This window comes from Candoia aspera, chromosome 14 (genome assembly GCF_035149785.1).
Source record: "Candoia aspera isolate rCanAsp1 chromosome 14, rCanAsp1.hap2, whole genome shotgun sequence".
NCBI lineage: Eukaryota > Metazoa > Chordata > Lepidosauria > Squamata > Boidae > Candoia > Candoia aspera.
The window spans coordinates 5,454,891-5,472,640 of record NC_086166.1 but is presented as its reverse complement, the minus strand read 5'-3'; the positions used below and the strand labels follow the sequence as shown (position 1 = coordinate 5,472,640).

At 44.6% G+C, this 17,750-nt stretch overlaps 1 protein-coding gene across 1 annotated transcript; it reads left to right on the top strand.

Moving 5' to 3' along the window:
• Positions 1 to 8,853: 8,853 nt before the first annotated feature.
• Positions 8,854 to 15,116, top strand: FOXL3 (forkhead box L3). The gene is made up of 3 exons (XM_063315127.1): positions 8,854 to 8,960; positions 12,214 to 12,382; positions 14,629 to 15,116. The coding sequence occupies exons 1-3, from the start codon at positions 8,854 to 8,856 to the stop codon at positions 15,088 to 15,090; spliced, it is 738 nt and encodes a 245-aa protein (XP_063171197.1). The 3' UTR covers positions 15,091 to 15,116.
• The last annotated feature ends 2,634 nt before the right edge of the window (positions 15,117 to 17,750 follow it).

Genomic DNA, 17,750 nt, shown 5'->3' with positions numbered 1-17,750 from the left:
GTAAAAGAAAGGAGGGAAGAAATACTTGCAAAGTTCTGTTAATGTAGGTAAAGGTAAAGGTAAAGGTTTCCCTTGACGTAAAGTCCAGTCGTGTCCGACTCTAGGGGGAGTCATCTCCGTTTCTAAGCCTTGGAGCCAGCGTTGTCATAGACACTTCCGGGTCATGTGGCCAGCATGACGACTCGGAATGCCGTTACCTTCCTGCCGAAGCGGTACCTATTGATCTACTCACATTTGCATGTTTTCGAACTGCTAGGTGAGCAGGAGCTGGGACGAGCTCACCCCGCCGCGCAGTTTCAAACCGCCAACCTTCCGATCGGCAGCTCAGCGGTTTAACCCACAGCGCCACCGCTTCTGTTAATGTAACCTTACAATAAAGATAGAGCTAGTACTCCAGGGTGTGCTTCTGGTCTGGACTACCTCACAGAGCCAACAGGGTGACCAAGTAATACGTTGTGTCATGTCTTTGCTTTTCAGCTCTCCCGTTGCATTCCATCTCTGTGTGTTTGTGTGCAGGCATGCACCAGGAAACACGGGGCATCCTGCCTACACTCCACTTTGGGTCATGTGACCAGAAGGGAGGAGTGGCTTACAACGGGTGGATCAGCAGCATTCCAAACCACTGCCCAACCGCCTCTCCCATCAGAATGCTTTGGAGGAATTGGGGAGGGGGTTTCTCTGCAGTCCCTGGCTAGATCTGGCCCATGTTGCAGCTCATTGGACCACACAAAATACGGTCCTCTCCTGTTCTGTTTTCTGGGAGTTCTGCTGAGGCCAGGTGGATGGGTGGGCCGATGGACAAGAGTCCTACCTCTTTTTGTATAATTTATTTTCGACTTTCTCTTGGGTTGGAAAGAGGAACACATACAGCTTATCCTGGTGAACCCCACCTGTGGGAAACTGGCAGGGTTTGCACTGGGCTGTGTTTAACAGACCACAGTTATCTGAATTAAACTCACGTGACAATAAAGCATAAAATTCCATCACTGGCTGTGCTTGCATGGCAAACTGAGACAAAAAGTAGCCAACCACATTGGAGCTCGGTGTGCTGTGTGATCCCAGTCACTGTTGGGGAGTTTCTGCCAACCCTGGAGAAATTTGGAGACATGGTTTCTTCCCCTCTCAATATTCTATCCACAAATAACATAAAATCTCCTCCCATTTACACTCAACACCTGTAGTTTTCACGCAGAAGTACAGAAGTTTTGTTGGCCAATTTTCCCAACTTCCCAGTCTTACCTTTAGCTCTGGGATTTTCCAATGGACTCCCTTCCAAGTTATAGCCAGGTCAAAACCTGCTTAGCTTCTTGAACTCAACCGAGACCTGACCTATGAATATGATGGTTTAAAGTAAATCTATAAAACAGAACTCCCTAGCCTTTTCTCTCCAGATTTTGTTGATGTTGTTGAACATCCCAAGATGGCATGGTGAAGAGTGAGGGATACTGGGAAGTGTATTTTGACCCCATCTGGTGAGCCATAGGTTCCTCATCCTTGCCCTTGATACCTCATATCCTATAGAGGAGGAGGAGGAGGAGCAGGAGGAGCAGGAAGAGCAGGAGGAGGAGCAGGAGGAGGAGGAGGTGATCCTATGAAAAGGGCTCTGCATGTGAAGAATGTTGAGAGATTATCTGAACTTCCTAATTTCACACTATGGGGTGAGAGCCAGTTTGGTCTAGTGGTTAAGGTGCTTGGCTAGAAACCAGGAGTCTGTGAGTTCTAGTCATGCCTTAGGCATGAAAACCGGCTGGGTGACCTCAGGCTAGTCCCTCTCTCTCAGCCCAAGAGCCAATCAGGCGCAGTAGGAGAGTTCTAGTCCCGCCTTAGGCACAAAAGCCAGCTAGGTGACCTTGGGACAGTCACTCTCTTGCAGCCCAACTCTGTGCAATGTAGACTAGGCTCCTCGTGGTGCTCCCCGGGCAACGTGACTTGTCACAGCTAAATAGTCCACACATCTGGCTGCTGGACCTCACAAGGATTTCCCAGCAAGAAAAAGCAGCATGAACACCAAACTGCTATGCCATACGACTAAAAAAACAAACACACACTATGGGATAACTTTGTTATTGAGAATAATATTCCTCACCAGGATGGAGGTGAAGATTATTAACAGCAGCAGCAGTACTTTCTTTTAGCACAGTATTATTATTGCTTTTCTAATTTTGTTTTCCACTGCACTAGAGTGGAATGCCATTGCAGCAGCCTATCAGCCAAATGAAATAAAGAACTGAATTCTGTGGGGGCGGGCTGGGGGGCACAGATAGAATCTCAGAAGGTCCTTCCTTGTTCGGGCTAGGAAGAGAGAGGGAGACAACATCAGATCCTGCTGAAGGTCTCCGAAAGTTCATCTGTGTTGACCTTGAGGCTGTGGGAAAGGAATGGGATCTCCCACCGCTTCAAAAATCCAAGTTCATATGTGCATGGCCACACCTGTCTGGAAAGGGAGCCTCGTGTCTTTCATCGGAAGAGCTCATTTGCAAGAGGAGACAACAGTTGCTTTCCTCCCCCTCCCTCCCACTTTTGCTCCCCCCACCACACCAAATGCTGTGGTTTTCCAGGAGCTATGCTTCATTTCCTGATTAACTGTGCATTTCCTTTGAGTTTTTTTTTTCCTTCTTCTTCTTCTCCTACTAACCAGGAGCCCCGTAATTGTCGACAGACAAACTTTCTTAGAAAGAACAGGGACTCCACCGAGTTTGCCTTATCTTTAGGTCATACTACTTTATTCATCAAAGAGATGCTGATACTGCCCTGGATTTGTGAACAAGGTAAAGTCAAGGTGGATTCAGAGGCTATAAAACTCAGTAATAAAGTATCCAGTGCAGCATTTAGAAAGAAAAAAACTACACTTCTAAATCTTTGGAAAGCTATCTCTATCTATCTATCTATCTATCTATCTATCTATCTATCTATCTATCCTATCTTCCATCACCTATCCATCATCTACCCATCCTCTATCTATATCTATTATCTATTCTTTATCTCTCAACCATAATTTGTCATTCATAATCTATTTATCATCTCTTATCTATCGATCTATCCATCCATCATCCATCATCTATCCATCTTCTATCTATTATCTATTCTCTCTCTCTCATATCCTCTATCTATCCATCCATCCATCCATCCATCCATCCATCCATCCATCCATCCAGAACAGCCAGCCTGGTGTAGTGATTCAGGTGCTGGACTAGAAAACAGGAGGCTGTGAGTTCTAATCTTCCCTTAGGCATGGAAACCAGCTAGGTTACTTCAAGCCAATCATTTTCTCTCAGCCTAACCCACCTTACAGGGTTATTGTTGTGGGAAAAATAGGAGGGAGCATTATGTACACCACGATGACTTGTGAAAAATAAAGGCAGGATATACATCTAATTAATAATATCTATCTCCTGGAGGAATGCCAAAGTAAGAACTTGCTGAGTTTCTTTAGAGATGGAATCCCAGGGGTTTGCTGACTGGTAACCCGGTCCTCCCCCTGTCTGCCCTGTCCTCCTCCCCCATCCTCCCAGTCCTCCCCCGGTCCTCCTGGGCCCCGTCTGCAGGAATGGGTTTTAAGCACAAGTGCATGCTCTCAGCAGAGTGTTGAGCTTGGATGGAAGGATGGACTCCCCAGGATGATATAGTTCTCCCCCACCCCAACCTAGGTGTAGCCCATAGAGTTGTCATTTTTAATGAGGTAGAAGTGAAGGACGGAGAAATATCGAAAACCCTGGAGGAGTCATCATAGGAATGTAACCATTCACATGTTTTCTTTGGGGGGGGGGATGCTTGAGAGATCATTTAGTCTCCCACACATCTATGCAAAATTTTTAATTTGGAGCAGAGTCATAATTCCCTGCCAATGAGATCAGAAAGAGAAAGCTCACTGAGGGTTCCTCCTTTCAGGGAATGTCATTACAGGGACACTGGAGTGAACCTTCTCAATGATGACCTCACTTCTGTGGAAGACTTTAAACTTGGATATCCAGGCCTCCTTCACCTCATTGTGCTTCTCCCGGTCCTCCCCTGTCCTCCCGGTCCTCCTTTCCCCATCCTCCCAGTCCTCCTTTCCCCGTCCTCCCGGTCCTCCCCATCCTCCCTGTCCCCCTTTCCCCATCCTCCCGGTCCTCCCCTGTCCTCCCGGTCCTCCTTTCCCCATCCTCCCTGTCCTCCTTCCCTGTCCTCCCTGTCCTCCCCCATCCTCCCTGTCCTCCTTCCCTGTCCTCCCTGCCCTCCCCCATCCTCCCGGTCCTCCTTCCCCGCCCTCCCTGTCCTCCCCCATCCTCCTGGTCCTCCTTCCCTGTCCTCCCCCGTCCTCCCAGTCCTCCTTCCCCGCCCTCCCTGGCCTCCCCCATCCTCCCAGTCCTCCTTCCCTGTCCTCCCTGTCCTCCCTGTCCTCCCTGTCCTCCCTATCCTCCTTCCCCTGTCCTCCCTGTCCTCCTTCCCCATCCTCCCGGTCCTCCCCCGGTCCTCCTGGTCCCCGTCCGCGGGTTTTAAGCACAAGTGCAGACTCCCCAGGATGATATAGTTCTCCCCCTTAGAGAGCTGTCATTTTTAATGAGGCAGAAGTGAAGGACGGAGAAATATAGAAAACCCTGGAGGAGTCATCATAGGAATGTAATTAATTAGATTCAACTCCATTTAGAGAAGAGGAGATTACTCTGAGCTCTTAACGTAAGTTTTCTCTCTCCCCACCCCCTTCCAAGTTATTTCTGAACAGGGAAAACACCAAGCTGGAAAATGAAGCTGCCACGCTGGTCTTGCCTATTGTGGTGAGCCTCCTCAACCACGTGATGCCTTTCCTGTACTCGTTCTCCAGCGTGGTTGAAAAGTTCACCTACCCCAGGCACCAGATCTACACTGCTATTATCAGGTACATTGTGATCGTTTTGCTGGTCTGATTTAAATTTAGTTTGACAGGGAGCTTGTGGGTCTGAGAAAGAGGAAAAACACCTGGCTGACTTTGGGGAAATGTAATATAGAATCCCTGACATAAAACGTTCTCTAGGCTTCATTCTGGTAGAAAAGCTTCTCCCATACCTGTTGTTGTTATTTGCAAAAGTAATCATCCTAGAAGCTAAAGAAATCTGATGAAAAGGACATTTGGGGTAATGCAAGAATTGGGCTGTCCCCACCTCATCTCAGAATTGGCTTGGGATTTCTGAGATTTTTGGGGTGACCATCCAGGAAAACTCATACATTTCTAAGAAACCCGTAGACCATCTTAAGTAATTAAGTTATTTTTGAATTGAGATCAACTCCTGGTGACTGCATGATACATCCTTGTCGTTTTCTTGGCAACTGCATGGATGTGGTTTGCTTTGCCCTTTTCCAGGATATTTTTTCAACTTCCCAGTCAACTTCCCAACCCAATACTAGCCTGGGCCGATCCTGCTGAGCAGCTGGGCTTTGATTTAGTTCAAGTGAATCTCCGCATTGAATTGATTTTTCGAACCAGGTCAACAATTTGGATTGAACAGTCAAAATGAAGCGGGTGCCTCCCCACGGACTGAACACTTCAGAAGAGTTGGTTCAGTTTTCAGCTGAAGCAGAAGATCAGATTGATATCCCCATTCCATACTTCAGATGGAGTCAGCTCAATTGCCCAACTCAGTCTGAATCTGAATTGGGTGAACAAACAATCCTGTCATGAGTGAGGATGGCGAGCAGGGGGCTCCCATCCAGGCTGTAAAGCGCATGCGTAGCACTGAGGAATTAGGTGGCCATTCAAAGAGACACAGATCGGGCCCGCCTTAGCCTTTGGGGTTTGTATGTCTGGGTTTTTCCCACGCTGCTTCAGTTTGTTAGGATTCTCTGTTATGTAGCAGTAATAAAACACTAGAGACCTGTTCCTTGTCTCAGCGTGGTTCCTGGCTGTTAGGACAAATCCACACTGAAAATTCGCTTTGGACTGAAGTCAGTCTTCACTACATCCTCACCTTGCCTCACAGGTTCTTCAGTGATCAAAACAAATTAAAATAAAGCGTGTCTCATTATTATTTTCTATTTGTCTGTAATGTTTAATTGTTAATTGGGAGATCTCAGTTCTCAAGAGAGGGATTCGAGGGATTCTGTTTAAATGGGGATTTTGTTTAAATGGAAAGGGGGACAAAATACTTACATTGTTAGTTGTGTTTGTTAATTTTTACTGGGCCCTGCTGATTAATAAGGTGAGCTGAGGATTTAGAGATGAGTTTATAGAAAATGGGGTGAAGTATGAAAGGGAGATGTATTTGGAGGTATCTTAAGAGACAGCGATAAGCTGTTAATGTTGAACATACTTGCTGGGGATGGAAGGGGAAGTTTTCTCTTCTTATATATATTTTTCCTTGGGGGGTGGGTTTTCCTCTGCACCTTCTTTATATTGGTTTTTTCTTTCTCTTTTTTTCCTCAATGTATTTTTGTGTTAGGTTTTTGTATTAGTTTTATATGCTTTATATAATCTTTAATACAATTATTCTAAAATAAAGTGTGTTTCCTGATGACAAAAAAGGTTGCCCATCCCAGTGCGTCCCATCCTATTCAGAATGGTGAGATATTGATATAAACAATGATACAGTCTATGAAAGCTTGTATCATTGTAAAATCTGCACAGTTGGGATTTAAAAAGTATCCTTCCTTCCTCCCTCCCTCCCTCCCTCCCTCCCTCCCTCCCTCCCTCCCTTCTTCTCTCCCTCTCTAACAATTATGAAATGATTTGCACATATACCCAAATACTCAAAATCCTGACTTTACAAAAAGATACAGCTGCAGGTGAAAAGTTCTTTCCAAGGCTGTCATAATGATAAAATATCCCAATTTCACATGGAGCTTTTATTTCCATTCAGGTTCGTGTTGTTTTAACCAAAAATATAAAAAACAAATCTTCTATGACATTTTCATCATCTGCTTAATCGCCCAGATCAAATAGTTTTTACAGCTTTGCATTCTGGAAATATGCATTCTAAAAAGGAAAGAAAGGGGGGGAAGGTGGGGAGGGAGGAACAGCACAGGAAAATTATAGTTTTACAGTAACAGCATGGATGGGTTACAGTGACTTTGGTAAAATTATATTGGCCAAACAAGTACTAAAGGAAAACTATGGCTCATTTTCATTTTTTGCAAAAAAATTGACACCTGTTAATGTTGCAATTAAACCTTTCAAGGTATTTCTTTATTTTGGGGGATAGCCTTAAATGTCTAGCAGAGCAGAAAGGGACTTAGAAGGCATTCAAATAGTAGAATTGAAGAGATTCTAGATTTCGGCAACAGGTTGATAAGATTCTCTCAATGCTTTTTTTCATTTATTTCAGATAAAGATGGGGCAACTTTTCCTGCAATCCTACAAGCCTTGTGTGGGTCCCAGAGACCATCAAAAATTATCCAATTGCAATTTTCAATGGAACTTCAAGAGGGGAAATGACAATCTTGTAATGCAGACTGGGGGGGAAGGGGGAAGGGGGAAGTCTCCATGTGATCAGGACCCTTCACCTGACTTGGAGAACGAATCATGATAACCATCCAGTGCCAGGAAGCACAAGTCAATAAAAATTCAAAGGCGAGGTCTGTGTTCACACAACTGCCTTAACCTGGTTACTTATTTGATATATGAACCCAGTTCATTTAATGACTTTAGGGTCCAACGGATTGTGCAGATCCAGAAAATGGGTTAATTCTGTCATAAAACCCAAAACATCATCATTCTCTTCTCCCTTGGAAGAAAATCTTAAAGCAAATTGGAAGATTTTTTTTCAACCCCTTGTCAGTTCTTACATTTCCAACTTTGTCCAAATTCCAAAGCAACAGCAACTTTACCTTGGCCAACCCCTTCCGGTGGTCTCCTCAAGACCTGCCTTTGAATTCTCATGTCTGCTTCACCTCTGAAGGACCTTCCCCTCCTTTTCCTATCATGGTGACTGTTGAATAAGCTGCTTTTTATTTGACATCGCTTGTTGGAAACCACACCAAAGCATCTGTTTCTGCATATGTGTGTGTGCATGTAGGGTGGGAAAAGCAGGAAATCAGGGTGGGGGTGAGGGGGAAGAGAGAACAAGGGAGGGAGATGATCAAATTGTTACGGGATTGGATGCCAACACATAGAGTTATTAGCTAATTCATCCCTCAGATCAAAGCCCACACATGGAGCTTTCTCGCCAGGAGCTATTATGCTTTTCATTTTTTTAAAAAAACTTTCCTCTCCAACACTGGTCCCTCTTTGAAAGCAATCTTCCTCCCTCTCCGTCAGTGACAAAACAAATTGTCCATCGTTCATTCGTTTGAAACCAAAGGTGGGCCGTCTACAGAGTTGTCCTGAGAATTTTTGACCATTGCACACCAGGATTTTGACTTCTCAAAAAGAGTAAATGACCTCAGGACTCACCCCTTCCCTTGCATTCTCATTAAAAACTTAACCCAGAGGAAGACCAGGAAGAAGGAAGAAGGAAGAACCCCTTCACCTTTTCAAGAACATTAACCTTGCATTGCTCTCCACGGCGGGCAAGCCAGTCAACGAGGTCCTTGTCCACTTGGGACCACCCAGGGAGACCCGGTGCCTTGTTACCGGGTAAAGTCACCCAAGTTGAAAGGTTCAAGAAAGACGTTCGCCCAACTTGAATCAGCGAAACAGCTGCTTTCTGCTACCGCAAGGCTGAGCACAAGGGGGAATGAAAAAAACCAACCCATGGTGAATATCCTGAGACATGAGTTGTCTGGGACTGGAGGATCATAAGAAAAGTGAGAGGGTGGGGGTAGAATTGGCCAGTGTGCGCATGAAAGAGAGAGAGAGAAAGAGAGAGGGCGGGTGGAAGGAAACAGAGGGAGGAGAGAAGCAATCATAAAGAGGCATCACTGTTCCACCTCATTCTCAGGAGCGAAAAGAAATCCAGGAAAGGAATGTTTGATAACACACAATACCCTTACAACTGCTTTAATTATGATGGAGAAGATTACCCAACTTGCGCTTCAGATGAAGAAAAAAGGTTCACCCGACCAGCTTACAGGTAAGCTGAACTTTTCCAGCTGGGTGTGCATGTGTGTGTATAATTTCAGTGCCTAGGAAAATATTATTTCTTTCTCTCTCTCTTTCTCTCCCTCTTTTGGCCACTGCCCTTTGCAAGGATCTTGGCAAGGAGGGGGAGGCAAGATGAGGAAGTTGGTTGGGTCTTAGATATTTCTTCCAGGGGAGGAATAATAAACCACTGAGTATTTTTAAAATAGGTCTTAGGTAGGAAAGAGCAAAGGATGAGAAATGTTAGATTGTGTGACGTTCGCATTCAGTTGGGTCGAAAGACTAAATTTCATACTGAGGTGTGCCTGCAAAGCTAGGTGAGATGTGGATGCCAAGCCTGAAAACTGATACCTCGCATCTATCTCATAAATCCCATTTTTCAGTTAGCTTCAGACTTTTGCAGCTGATTGGTCATCGCCAATTAATTCTGATGAAAGGATTGATGGGTGAAATTTGCACCCTGCCCGGCAGTGTTTCATTTTGGAGAAGGAAGTGAAAGAGCTTATTTCCAATTTGCTCCAAACAAAAATTGGCTGGGCATGCTGTTCTAACTTAGGCTGTTGCTTTCATGATCACATTTCCTATTGTGTAAACCCATCACATCCTCAGAGGAAAAGAACAAACAAACAAACAAACAAACAAATAAAGGGTGCCCTTAATTGTTAAGTTCCATTGGATACGATACCTGCATAGAATGGATTTATTCATACTGACCTTGATTAAAAGTGTCTCTGCTAATAAACCCAAGGACTGAGCTTTACTTATTTTTTTTTAACCCACTAACCCTTCCATGAAAGTAACTCCCATTGAAGTCAACGGCACCGAATCTGTCCCAGGAGAAATGCATTTAGCCCGTGCAGAATAGCCACCAAGTAGTTATCCTCTGAGGCTGAAGCCACAATCTGCAGCAGTTCACAGGAGTTAAAGTTTTCAGGAACTTTCTGTTTACAGTTACCAAGCCATGCCTAAGCACTTAAAAAAAATCAATTTTCTTTCTTCCCTGCAGAGCAGAAAACAGACAGATTCCATAGGAGAACAAACAGTTTCTAATTGCCTGTATGCGATTTGTGGAAAAAATAAGCAGGGTATTTCCTTCATATTTAAAGGATAATCTACAGATCTGTTGCCTCCTTTCGCCCAATATGCCTGACTAACCATGATTGCAGTGTGGACTGGCAGAGTACAAGATACCTGTATTAGGGATAAAACTTAAATGTCAGATTTCTACCTAGAAACAGGGCACTAACACCAAGAAAGGGAATGGTGGGCTTCAGATGTTTTTAGTGCAAACCACACTAACTACATTCTGCCTTGATAACACAATGTGAGAAACCAATCAATGGTGTATATATATGTATATCATATATATATATGAGATCTCCACTGTAGTTTAATCAGCAAATCAAACTTAAAAATAATAATGGTTTGGTGCAATATGTGAAGCCAGCCATGGTTTGATTCAGTAGCTAAGCCACTGATTTGGAAGTTTCAGAAACTATCCAGTTGAGCACTTTCTCTGGCTGAAATCTCTGGAGAAATCCAGAGGATGGGGTGTAAAGGCTAGGTTCCCACAAGGAGTGGTCTGCAGGGAAGGTCAAGGGACAAAATCTGTGTCATGACATTGTTATGGAACTTGGCTGCTTTGTACTTGCATCACAATGCTGCAACGCAACCACAAAGGGACAGAATTTATATGGCCATGTTAGGGTGCATGTTTTATCATTCCGGAATCATTATGCTTGACCCTGTTCCCATAGCATGCTAGACCAGATTAAACTAGGTTTGAGCATTTTGTGGTTCAGCAACTTGTGGGAACCTAGCTATTGTCTCAACAAGCTGGGTGAACCAGCAAGTGACATGATGCTGTCTGAGGTTGATGTATCAGGTGGTGAAAGGTGAAAAGTCCCCTGTGCAAGCACCGAGACATGTCTGACCCTTTGGGGGGATGCCACCTTCGTGACATTTTCTTGGCAGACTATAGAGCGGGGTGGTTGGCCATTGCCTTCCCTGGTTGTCACTGTATCAGGACATCACCTATTATGTCAGTTTCTCTAGGCGAGCTTTGTGGGTGAACCCAGGCAATATTTCAGAGGAGAACTTCAAGAAGTGTCTGAAAATGGACATTTCAAGGAGTTTCCCATGGATAGAGTCATAGAAGGCGGATGATAAATGCATATGCTGTAAGCTGGGAAGTTTTTTGTTCAATGTATAGAGCTGGTATCCATAGACAGATACCTTTCTCTGTCTAAGCACATGCACACACACGCACACACACATGCACCTCTAATGTAAGACCTACTGTTGGATTATAGTTATGAGCAGTGATTAGACTTCATCTGAATTCAAATCCCTACCCAGCCATAAAGCGGCTTGGGTGAATGTGGATCACTCATACTTTCTCAACTTAACCTACCTCACTGCATCATTGGGACACTAAAAATGAGAACAGACCACCCCATATCCTGGATGTTGTCTTGACCTCCTTACAGGAAGAATGGGAAATAAATAAATAAAGGATAATTTCAACTGCCCACTGGCAGAGCGATTCCAATGGATTTCTGCAATAATGAATGCACAGCACTTGAAGATGTGGAAAAACCTTAGGAAAACTAAAATGCCTTCCAATTAACCTAGGCTGGGGGCATTCCATCTAAAGCTATGCCCCCAAATATTCTAACCAGGGGGTGAGCTCTGTTGAATGCAAAAGAATTGGTGTACGACACACACACACAGGATTGTGCTGTTCAGTCAGCCATGTTGATTTCTCATGCTGCTAGGTCAATGGGCCTTAAATAAAATGATTACCTATTTCCAAAGGACCTCTAGAGCTTTTGGATTCAAATCTCAGCCCCAGCCAACATAGCCTGTAGCAAAGGACTGTGAGAACTGTGATCCTCAATATCAGAAAGGTAGTTGGTTGCCTTTCTGATATTATAATATATAATCTAATCTGATAATATGTTATTTGATGATCTTTGGGGAACCTCTAGGCCACAAACAAGAATTACAATCCCATGTATTGTAGTTAGAATCACCAAATTTAGCCAATTAAGCTCCTGAGTCCAATCCTTGTTCAGTTCACTGTGTTCAAGGAGACTTAGTCTTTACTAAGCATGTTCAGGACGACAGCAGCCTCTGTGCTACGGTGTCTCCTGAATTTTCCCATTTTCAGTGCCTCTAAATATCTTTCCCTTTGCATCCAACATGGTCCTGTGGTATTAATTTGGTCCTCTTTCTTTGGGTAGCTACATAGCTTTGATCGCCATGGCCATTCAGCAGAGCCCTTCCAACAAGGTGACCCTTTCTGGCATCTATGATTTCATTATGAAGAAGTTCCCCTATTATCGGACTAATCAACGAGCTTGGCAGAATTCCATTCGTCACAACCTGTCTCTTAATAGCTGTTTTGTCAAGGTAAGCCTGCAAGACACACCCTTGCAAACAAATCTCTCCAGTCCATGCATTTAACCTGTTCTGGCTTGGGCAGTTCCTCCAACTTAAGGTTGAGTGCATGAACTGGGCTCTACCTTGTGCTTGGTTGTCTGAGAATTTCTTTCAAATCACTTTCAGCCAGGGCCTCAAGTAGGGTCTGTGTCACCCGGGGCAAACATGGATTCCGTGCCCATTTTGGCACGCACCCCCCCCCCCAGCACTCATTTTGGCACCCCCTCAGCACTCATTTTGGCACCACCCCACTGCGGCACCCGGGGCACATGCCCCTCTTGCCCCCCCACCCTAGTTGTGGCCCTGCTTTCAGCGAAGTTATTATTTGATGGATTGATTAAATTTAGAGGTCCCCCAACTCCAAACAACTCGGGGCAGCTTGCAAGTGAAAAAGTAAGGAAACCATAAAACAGATGAAAGAAGAACCATGTATATCCAGAAAAATATACAGTAGAATGGGAAACAACTGATAGGACCACAGCACCCACTCTACCCAAGGCCCAGAGGACAGCCAGGTCCTCAGGGTGGGAGTTGTATAGACCACTAAGGGGATGCTATCCCAGGGGCAGGCACTGAGACAGAGAAGGCCCATTTCCTGGGTGACACTGTTTAACTGAAGGGAGTTGCTTGTGGAAGGTAGCAGAGATGCTACTGATTGATAATGTGGTTGTTTTCTCTTCCACATCTTCCCATCACACTTAAGCCTCCTTGGCTGTCCACATTTCCCTATTTGAGAAAGTCTCCTGGGAGCATTTCCCTCCTGATCTCATCTGTTAGGACTGAATGGAAGCATGGGGAAGAAAACTTTACGATGAACATTGAATATACCTCCTGGTTACCTCAGCACTACATCAGTGCAGGAACTTCATATTCCACTCAGAAGAAATTCAGTGAAGTTCTCTTCTCCTTCGAAAGTAAGGTCAACAGTGAATTTTCTTTCAAGCTGATTGAGAATTGGTTGTTTAATAAAAGAAACTGGATAATCCTGGGCAAATGGGTGGTCCGTCGTTAGCTCCTTTGCTCATCTGAAAGGCTGCCCAGCAGTGGCAAGTCAAATGTTATTTCCTTTCATTGCTTGGACAAGATTTGTGAATGTTGACAGAAAGGAAAAACTATTAAAGACACAGAGAAGGGCATTATTTGAGTCACCAGAAATGATTTTGTTTTAATTTTGAGCATCCAAACCCACCAGGACAAATCTCATGCCAGTATTTGCAGGCAGAGCACCCCAGTTCAATACATAGTTATTTGGATTTAATGGGAATATTTGTTTCTGACAACAGAGATTCTATTTGACACATCTTTGGAGCTCTAGCAAAAAGATCTTGGGATGCCTGAAATGCGATCCTGCTGCTCAGAAAGGCAGACTTTTGCAAAGTGTGCAGAGACGCAAACTTTCCCACTCCTACTTATCATCTGTCTCATTCCAGAATTAAAAGTTGTGCCAGAGGTGATCCTAGAAATGGACTTTAGAACTTGGTCAGGCCCTTCATAGCCCAGGAAGGGCGCAAATGATCCCCCACATAAGAGATGATAGGCAAAGTCGAGTCCTGGATTTGAACATTCCTCTCCTGATTGTGGCATTAAAAAAAGCAAAGCAAAACAAGATCGTGGTAATTTTGGAGAAGATGGTTTGAAAACCACTGTCCTAATCTGAAGAAGAGGTGGAGAGAATTAAAGGTCATTATGGGGAGATCTTTTAAAATCTCAGTTCAGTTGCTTTGCTCTTTCTGGAAAAGGCTGAGAGAGGGGGAGACTATGCAGCAGAGTGCAGGGGTTATTTATCTACAATTTCTATAATTAGAGAGCCTGGATTTCAGCAACTTGTCACAGATGTTTATACGAGCCTCACATCTAAGTGAAGGCAGATGTTGAGAGGACAACATTTGCAGGACACGTGCTGATGAGTCAGGGCCACAATTCAAATGGGTGGTGGTGGTGGTGGTGGTGGTGGTGGACAACCTGTTTCTGTGGGCTGGGCCTCAGCGTTCTGAGGTCATCATCCTCACTGTGGTCAGCATCATCAGAACTCCAGGGCATGTAAAAAGGAGCTTCCCCTCCCCACAGGACCCTTGTAGGGCCCAGCCTTCTTAGATAACAGGAGAGATGATCTCAGACAAAAAGTTAAGGTTTCCAGGCAGCCTTGGCAGATCCCTTTTGAAAAAGGAAAAGTAAACGATTGACAGCCATGCCGGTTTTTGTTTAATGAAATGCAGGTTCCCCGAACAGAAGGCAACAATAAGGGCAAAGGAAATTACTGGAGCTTTGCATCCGGGTGTGAGTCCATGCTGGATCTGTTTGAAAATGGGAATTACCGGAGGAGAAGGAGGCGGAATGTGAAAAGGGAAAAAAGGATGGCTGGGAAAAAAGATCCCTTGCCCACATTGGCCCCTGTAGATTCTGTCTTCCCTGAAATCTCCTGTCCTGGTGAGACATTGGAACCCCAACAACTCAAATCTTCGGATCCCGGTGAGTTTTTTCCAAGAGTTGCCGACAGCCGAGAAAGCCCAAACAGCTCCTCCATCGGAAAATCTGACTCCGAAATTAAATTTAGCATTGATTACATTCTGTCCTCCCCAGACCCGCTGCCAGTCCTGAGATCCCCCTACCGTGTGCAAGATAATAAATACCACCTCTTGGATGCTCAGCAAGTGAATGTTCAGTTTTGGACACTATGAATCAGACAGCTTGGGACAAGAGCCAGGAAAGAAGTTATGGTCTCGTCCAACTGACTGTTGGCCACTGTATGTTTGAGTCCATAGGATGACCTTCCTTTCTTCTCCCCAGCCCTCTGCAGGAAAGAAGATCTCCCTTTGCAAAGTTATTCCTTTCTCAAGACCTCAAGCTGGGGTTGCAGCCTGCTCATGAACCTTTCACGCTGCTTACAAATTTGCAAAATGATTTGCAGCAAGGTTAATTCCAATTTGGTGGGACCCAGGTTTCAAGCTTCTGCTGGGGTTGGAGCTGGCTTGACAGGGCAGTCTTCCAGTTGGGCTTGCTCACCGCCTTCCGGTCTCACAGTGCCCCTAAGGCACCCAACTGCCTAACGCTGCTTGAATTCTTGGATGGAATGAACTATTTAAAAGACGATCCAATAGAAGACCCTACCCAGATAATGGGATCCAGGAAACTATCAAGGAAGCTGGGTGCTGCTCCTTGTTCTGACTTGGAACATTATAAACCTAAGCCAGCCTGCCTGCCTGCCTGCCTGCCTGCCTGCCTGCCTTCCTACCTTCCTTCCTTCCTTCCTTCCTTCCTTCCTTCCTTCCTTCCTTCCTTCCTTCCTTCCTTCCTTCCTTGAATACATATATCTTCCTTCCCTCCCTCCCTCCCTGTTTCCTTCCTTCCTTCCTTCCTTCCTTCCTTCCTTCCTTCCTTCCTTCCTTCCTTCCTTCCTTCCTTCCTTCCTTCTTTGAATACATATATCTTCCTTCCTTCCCTCCCTCCTTCTTGTCTCCTTCCTTCCTTCCTTCCTTCCTTCCTTCTTTGAATACATATATCTTCCTTCCTTCCCTCCCTCCTTCTTGTCTCCTTCCTTCCTTCCTTCCTTCCTTCCTCCCTTCCTTCCTTCCTTCCTTCCTCCCTTCCCTCTTGTCTCCTTCCTCCCTCCCTCCCTCCCTCCCTCATAGTGTTTTTCTTCATGCATAGAATGTCTGCTGTGTAACTCTTCAGGCATTATTCTAACTTAGGCATGGGCCCAAAACAAAGGCCAATGTTTATATACCCCTTGGCTGCCATCTTAACTTTTCTGATCCCTCTCCCACGGACCCTTCTGGGTGTGTAACATTTCCTTTAGGTCCTGCAAGATTGTGGGACTCCAAAGTTGGCTCTGGGGGAGGTTATTTTAATGGTATCCCTTCCTCAAACTCCGGAATTGTCAGGCAACCTAAACAACGTGACAGGCAAAAAACCATCAAATGAATCAGGGTCAAATGTTTAAACCTTCCCCTGGTTAAAAATGGAGGTTTCAACAGGTTGAGGTCACTTTCCCTGGTGTGCTAAAGTCAGCCCAAACATTTAGAGTTTGTATGTGTGTATATGTGCACTTTTCTTCTCATATGCATTTTTGTACACTTAATTTCCATCTCGTTGCTGGGCGACAAATGTCTTCAATGCAATGGGGGTTTGTATGCATTTTACCCTGGTTAAAAATGTTTTCACTTTTTGTTTCTTTGTTTCTTAAACCCTAATATTAAGCTTCGGAGAGCGAATGGGTCCAGTGCCATGAATGGATTTGCGACAGGCAAATTCAGTCAGCACTGAAACACACATTACTCTCCCCACCCCTAATTTATTTATAATTCCATTCCGTCAACCTGTGGGCTATGAATAAATAAAATTAAATATTAAAATTATATATTTTAATATTTATTTCCATGTGTGAAGTGAGTTTATAGGTGCATCCCAGCTCAGATCGGAAGACAGCATGGGAGTTATACTATCCTGTTTCTGCTTCTTGGGAGATCAGTTCACCAGCTAAAAGCCGAAATGGGAAACCCCATTTCCTCCATTTATGAAATGGGAAAATAGTTCTGCTTTATAGCGGAATTCAGCAACGGGATAGTATCTGTTTCCAAATGATAGCAGACTCAGACATGGGTAAGCACAGCATGAATTTCCCCTTGTGAACCACCCCTGCCCTTAAATATAGAATGTTCAACCAAGGTTTATTAAGTAATCCACAGTAAGATGAAGTTTACAATAAACGACGCCAGGAATTCTCAGACTGTGGATTGTGACTCTCCTGGGGAGAGGTCACAATTTTGTTTAAAGCTAATCAATTTAGTGCACACAAAAGGAGACAAAAAAAATCACTTCAGCTTTGGTTAGGCAAACCCTAACCTAGCAGCTAATTTTGTTTTGTTTTTTAAATCGTCATTTCATCCTTTATTTCTTATTTAGTTTTGTTCATGGTGGAAGTTGCACACGTTCTTTTCTCATTTTAGGGCACGGCAGGAGTGAAACTGTGAAACTCTGTTCTGGGGCATTAGCCACGAACCATCATGGCTGGGTGCATACCCCAGGCTAAGCAAAACCGAACTGTCAGCCCTTCCAGGTAGGCCAGGTCAGGACGTAGACACCAAAAGAAATACTGGAACTCTATTGATCCAATCTATAGTACAGGTAGTCCTCGACTTACGACCGCAATCGGGACCGGAAATGCCATCATAAGTCGTTGTGGACTGGACCCGATTTTATGACCATTTTTACAGCAGTTGTTAAGTGAATCCAGCTTCCTCAATGGGTGCTTTTGCCGAAAATGGCAAAAAACATTGAAAAACACGATTGTGTGACCGTGAGATGCTGCAGTCGGATGTAAATGTGAGCCAGTTGCCAA

Coding starts and splice junctions, on each gene's coding strand:
- FOXL3 (XM_063315127.1), top strand. CDS start 8,854: ATGTTTGATAACACACAATACCCTTACAACTGCTTTAATTATGATGGA. Junction 8,961..12,213: donor TTCACCCGACCAGCTTACAG/GTAAGCTGAACT, acceptor TTCTTTGGGTAG/CTACATAGCTTTGATCGCCA. Junction 12,383..14,628: donor TTAATAGCTGTTTTGTCAAG/GTAAGCCTGCAA, acceptor AATGAAATGCAG/GTTCCCCGAACAGAAGGCAA.